This window comes from Letharia columbiana (genome assembly GCF_014066305.1).
Source record: "Letharia columbiana isolate WasteWater2 chromosome Unknown Sc0000051_s0, whole genome shotgun sequence".
Lineage (NCBI taxonomy): Eukaryota > Fungi > Ascomycota > Lecanoromycetes > Lecanorales > Parmeliaceae > Letharia > Letharia columbiana.
In genome coordinates this window covers 55,001-60,658 of record NW_023501095.1, presented here as the reverse complement: position 1 = coordinate 60,658, position 5,658 = coordinate 55,001, and the positions used below count along the sequence as shown (strand labels likewise).

General features: G+C 51.9%; 1 protein-coding gene across 1 annotated transcript; it reads right to left on the bottom strand.

Moving 5' to 3' along the window:
- Nucleotides 1-253: 253 nt before the first annotated feature.
- Nucleotides 254-3,914, bottom strand: HO173_010625 (uncharacterized protein; the record flags this gene model as incomplete). The annotated part of the gene is made up of 7 exons (XM_037312510.1): nucleotides 254-784; nucleotides 911-1,281; nucleotides 1,341-2,753; nucleotides 2,804-3,026; nucleotides 3,092-3,499; nucleotides 3,557-3,609; nucleotides 3,662-3,914. 7 exons carry the CDS (start codon nucleotides 3,912-3,914, stop codon nucleotides 254-256), a joined length of 3,252 nt encoding a protein of 1,083 aa, XP_037160558.1.
- Between the last annotated feature and the right edge of the window lie 1,744 nt (nucleotides 3,915-5,658).

Genomic DNA, 5,658 nt, shown 5'->3' with positions numbered 1-5,658 from the left:
GTCTATGCCATAGGCATGGGAGTTTTCTTGCGCTGGGGTACGAGAAATTTGCCTGTTCAGGCCTCCATTTAGGCCTATTTAGGCTTGCTATCCCCCGGCGTGAGACGGCCCAACCACTCTCTACACTCTATGTGGGCCCCTATGCGTGCATTGATGCGTGTTTTTCATGAATGGGACAACTAACAATCAATCAATCAATCAATCAATCAATCAACAATTTTCATCAACCCAATTCAATCAACCCTACACCAACCTAAAACCCCCACTGCCCCAACCAAATCCCCATCCACTCCTCCCCCACCGGCCCCAACGCCCGCATGCTCGCACTGCCCCTCGCCGTCTCCGCCGTCTCCAGCATCACCTCCTCCTCCGCCCCGTCCTCGCTCATCCCGCCGTAGAACTCGAGCAGCTTGATGCCCGGGTTCCGGGCCACGTCCTCGGTGCCCAGGGCCGCGGAGGCGCGGAGGGCGGAGAGCCAGGCCGTGAAGGGGACGGGGGTGATGGGTGGTGCGGGGGTTTTGGTCGTGCCGTCGTTGCCGCCTTGGAAATAGCGGGTGACGGCGGGGACGAGGGCGGACCAGGAGCCGGGGTGCGGGTTGACGATGTTGTAGTTGTGGGATTTGGGGGCCTCGGCTGACGATGATGGTGGTGGTGGTTGGGAGGCGTTGGCGAGGACGAGGTCGAGGATGATGTTGGCGGTGATGTCGACGGGGACCCAGGATACGGTGTCCTGGCTTGGGATGTCGGTGGGGATTTGGTTGAGGTATTTCGAGCTTGCTATTATCTTGACGTCGGGAATGTGATGTCAGCTCGGGGTAGAGGTGATGGTACCTTGATAATCACAACTTCCACGCTTTTCTTCGGGCGACACATTGATGATGCGTAGGACAAAGGACGGGCGGAAACTTACACTCGGCAGCCATTCCTGCTTACTCCACATCCCTCCCTTCTTCGTCACCGGACCCGCCAGCTGCCCCACCCGGCAGATGACGGCGGGGACCCCGCACTTCTCCGCGCCGGCTTCGAGCAGCAACTCGGCGATGTATTTCGACTCGCCGTAACCCATCGCCGAGGGGATCGTGAAGTCGTGAAACGCCTTTTCCGGCACTTTCTCGCCCGGGTGTTTGGCGTGCCAGTTCCCGAGCGTGGAGACGCTGGATGTGAATAGGATCGGGGGCTTCTTCGCCGATTCGCTTGAGAGGGTGATGAAGTCGCGGACGCCGGCGATGTGGGGCTCGAACGAGTCGAGGCTGAGGTTGAAATCTACCTGCCATTGGTTGTCTGATTGATTTGACGATTAGCGAGGATTTCGGCAAAGTGGGGGATGATAGTTGACTTACGGATTATGAAGGAGGCTTCTTTGACGAGAAGACCATAGTCATGGTCGTTCAAGCCGAGACGAGGTTTGCCGAGGTCAGTAGTAAGGAATTGGACCTTGTCTCTTCCCCATTCAGTAACAAGGCCTCGAGAGGCATTCAATCTTTTCTGCTTGTCTTCGCTGTGGATTCCACGGTTGAGGCAGATGATTTTCGACACTTGGTCAGAGGCCAGCAAAGCGTCGAGAAGGTAGGAGCCGAGGGAGCCGGTACTGCCCGTGAGGACAACAGTCAGCTTGTCGTTGTCTTCTTTGATATCAATACCGTTGGCAAAGGCTTCCGGTAGGTCTTTCGCAGAGGCTTTCGGTAGGTCTTCGGAGTACTTGGAAAGCATTTCTTCCATCTTTTTGATTCGTTCTTCCTCCAATTTCTCGGAAACTTCTGCGCTATGACCCGTCAGTTGGTGGAGAGCATTGGCTAGTCTGGCTGCTGTTGGATTGGAGTATACGATCTTTGGCGTAATCAAATGAGGAGGGATCACTCCATGTCCCTGCTGAGCTGTGAAAGAAGACCGGAGCTGTCGCACGAGATTCATGACTTGTAAGGAGTCCGCTCCAACGGCGAAGATGTCCTGGTCTGGTGCAATGGCTTCCAGTCCGATAGTCCCCACCAACAGCTCTCGCAACCCTTCTGTTAGAGCATCTAGATCCTCAGCATCCAGACTGATTGTAGGTAATGAAGCATCGTCAGCATTCGCATAGATTTGATCGATCTCCTCCTCGTACGCTTTCGTAGTCGCGGCTCGCTTGATAGTACCTTTGTCCGCCATAATCATTGGCTTGTCTGGTTTGATAAAAGCGATGTGATCTCGCTGAAGCTTCGCGTAAGCTGGGGCGGTCTCATTGACCTTGATGAGGTATGGTGTGAAGCTATCGAGTAGATCCTTCTTCGCCTCTTCCAACGGTGATTCCTTGAGCTCAATCAACGCGGCTGGCTCGAACCTCGCTTGCCCAACAACAACAACATGAGTGACATCCGGGTGCGTACGCAATGTGGCTTCCATTGCGCTGGGATTGAACTTTTCACCATTGGAGAACACAATCACATCGTCTGATCTGCCCTCATAGAACCATAAGTTGGGTTTAGTCGGATGCTTAGAGAAGAGGTCTTTCATCGAGTACTCTGACTGGTCCGGAAAAGTGTACCACGTGGCGTGATAGGTATCCGTGGACGGATGACGCAGAAAGAACTGTTCGTAAAGCCCGTCACTGACCTCTCGGAATTCGACACCTTTCATCTCAGGATTAAAGTGGAAATACATCCAGTCTTCTGGCTCCTTGTGATACAGTGGTGAGAGTGCCGCTTCTGAAGAGCCCAATATGTTGATGACATTGGTATACTTTGCGACTATATCACCAGCACGTCTGGCAAGAGGCCCTTATACTTAGTCAGCATGGCGAATATGAAAGGGATGCGAGGGACCAGACCTCCACCATATTCCACAAATTTGATTTTCCTCAGCTTCTCCAGAGAGCTCTCCGACTGACTCAAGTCCTCCAACACAGAAGGTGCAAGGAAGCAACCGTCTACCTCCACGTTATCGAGAAGGTCATCGACCATATCTGTACTGACTGGTCGGCCAGCAGGCGGCCAAACGATTGTTTGGTGGTAATACAAGGCAAGAACAAGTGAACCCAGTATCCCGGCCACCTGTACTTGATATGAATACACGACAACGTCTGCAGTGAGGTGGATAGATGTAGAATATGACTTACATGAAACGGGGGCAGGCTAGTGAAAATGCGTGTAGGGCCTTGGCCTTGTGGAGTAATGATCTCAGGATCGTAACCATCCAACCGAGGCATCATGTGATGCGCATCTGGAGTTGCGAGTCCTCCGTGGTAAAGTGTGACAGGCTTCGGTAAGCCAGTACTCCCCGATGTATGTATGACGATGAACGGGTCATGAGCTGCCTCCTCGAAAGTCTTCTCGTATGGATAGTGGGCAACAGACTCTGAAGCCACCCACTCCTTGAATGTTCTAATGACAATGTGTCGCATGGAATGCTTTTCCAAGATGTGGTCGACTTTGGTATCGGGGGCGCTGAGCAAGGTCTGGCATTTGGTGGATTGGAGAAGAGATAGAATGCCCTCGATGCTATTGCGTGGGGAGGGTAGTAAAGTCTGGGGTATGTATTAGTTTTATGGTAAGGTCTCTGGAATTCAGACGCGTAGACCGACCTTATAACCCGCTTTGGAAGCAGCAATGGCAATGACAAAGTACCTGAGATCCGCTACTGGGGGTCAGCTTTGGAGTGGTTCATTTTCGTTGACGTAGTGACTGACTGGGACCAATGTAGGCAATCGTGTCGAAATCAGTACTCTTCCCAAGAGTCGAGTCGATCCGCGAGGCAATCTCGTTCACTGCCCGAGCAAAGGTACTGATAGTGATCTTCTCCAGGCCATCCGCGAAGCTTGCCGCCTTTGGAACCAGTGCAAAGACGTAGTCTGGATCGGTTCGAGCATATTCATCCACCAGAGAGGGTATCAATCTGTGTCCGTAGTCCGCTGGAGGGGTAGTCGTATGGTTGGTAGCCATGGTGGAAGAATGCCAGGAGGAACTATCACGAGTTTGAGAGGTGGAATGGCGAAGCAATCGAAGGCTTTTTAAATTGAAAATGAGAATGTGATTGAACCTGTGCCTTGATATCGGACGACGTGCCCAGATCTTAGGAAAGACGGAACGGACGCCTTGCGGCATGTCGCGGAAGGCGTGCAGACAGGAAAGAGACTTGGGGATGCAGGGCAGCTCTCGGAAAACAATGGAAGCGGGGTAGATGCCATGGAGCATGGAGACGATACCCTAAAGGAAGTCTTCTCTACTCGATCGCCAACGAAGCTGCGCATGGTCACTCTTTGCATGGCCCACCGACTTCCGCTGCATAGGACAGCGATCCCAGTGGATTGACTGGAGGCCAATATCATCCACCATGGTTTCTAAAAGTCTGGACCTATAGTGATTGGGGGAAATTTGAAATAATTCTACCGACCCCATGTAAGCATTCGCGCCAGCGAATGCCGCAGACCTGTAGCTAACTATTTTGCAGGGTGCTTAGTGGTCCACGTATTGTTGCAGGCATGCTCCAGTGACCGGGAGAAATGGGGAACTCAAGCGGCCTGAAGCACAAGGGCGGGATCGATCCCTTCTTCTTAGAAGTAAGAAAGTTTCTTTGTCCGTTTTCTTCATCCTGCTGTGATGGAGGCCAGACTTGTTGTACTAGAACGTTGAATGATGTAGGAGTCCTTAAAAGTCCAGGCTGGAGCGAGTTTCCTAATGTAGAGCAGTGATCGATCAACGATCTATGCATTCGACATTAGCGAGAGTGGCAAGGCACCATCATCACTCTTGACGACAACGGAAAGAGGCGGAGACTAAATGATGTCTGATTGTACAATGAATGAAGAGATTGAAGGAGATCAAAGAAACCGCAGTATGAAAACAGCTCATGTGTGGACTGGTGTAAGGTGATCAGCCGCGGTAATCCAGCAAAGGACCTCGGAAGGACATGGGGCCAGCCCTTGAAGAAGGCTAGCAACACTTTTATTTAGTCCTTAATCTATACCTTGAACATGCTGCATGATGGCGTATTCAAATGGAAATAGAGAAGAAGAGAAAGATGGGGAGCAGGTGCAGGATCAGATGATATGAGGATATGATGAAGACGGAATGGAATGACTTCTCTGTCTTCCTTTCCGAGGCCTTCTCGGCAACGTCTCGGAAAGGAGGAAAGAGCGGGTAAGCGGAAACTAGGCTGCTACCGGGTTAGATCAAGTGCGGCCATGTTCCGCTAGAGTATGATAAAGTATCCTCAAGCCAACATTGCGGCATTTTGCATTTTGCATTTTGCCTTTGCAACAAGCTCACAGATGCCGCATCTTCCTGAATGTATGCCGGGACCATTAGCAGTGCGTCCATGATGCAGGTTGTCAGCGGGAAAAGAATCGCAGACCAAACGCCAAGAGATTGACTGATAGGACATCCTTGGCACGCTAATCTGAACCTTGCCGGCGTCCGAGCTTCCACGCTTGATGAATGTTGTTGTCTTGCTTCTTCAAACAGACCTGCCTCGTAAAGACACAATTCGCTGCAGCGGCAACATGGGACAAACTTCGAGCGGCATTCAGACATTCAAACATTCCATTTCATCGGGACTACGGAGAGCCGCTGCGCACTCAAGGCACAGCTTCCGCTACGAGTATAGCAATTTGCTGTTCGCCACACACAACTTCCTTAAGACGGAGGACCCTCCGGTCCAGGTCTATGAGTACTTGTAGGGCGGTAC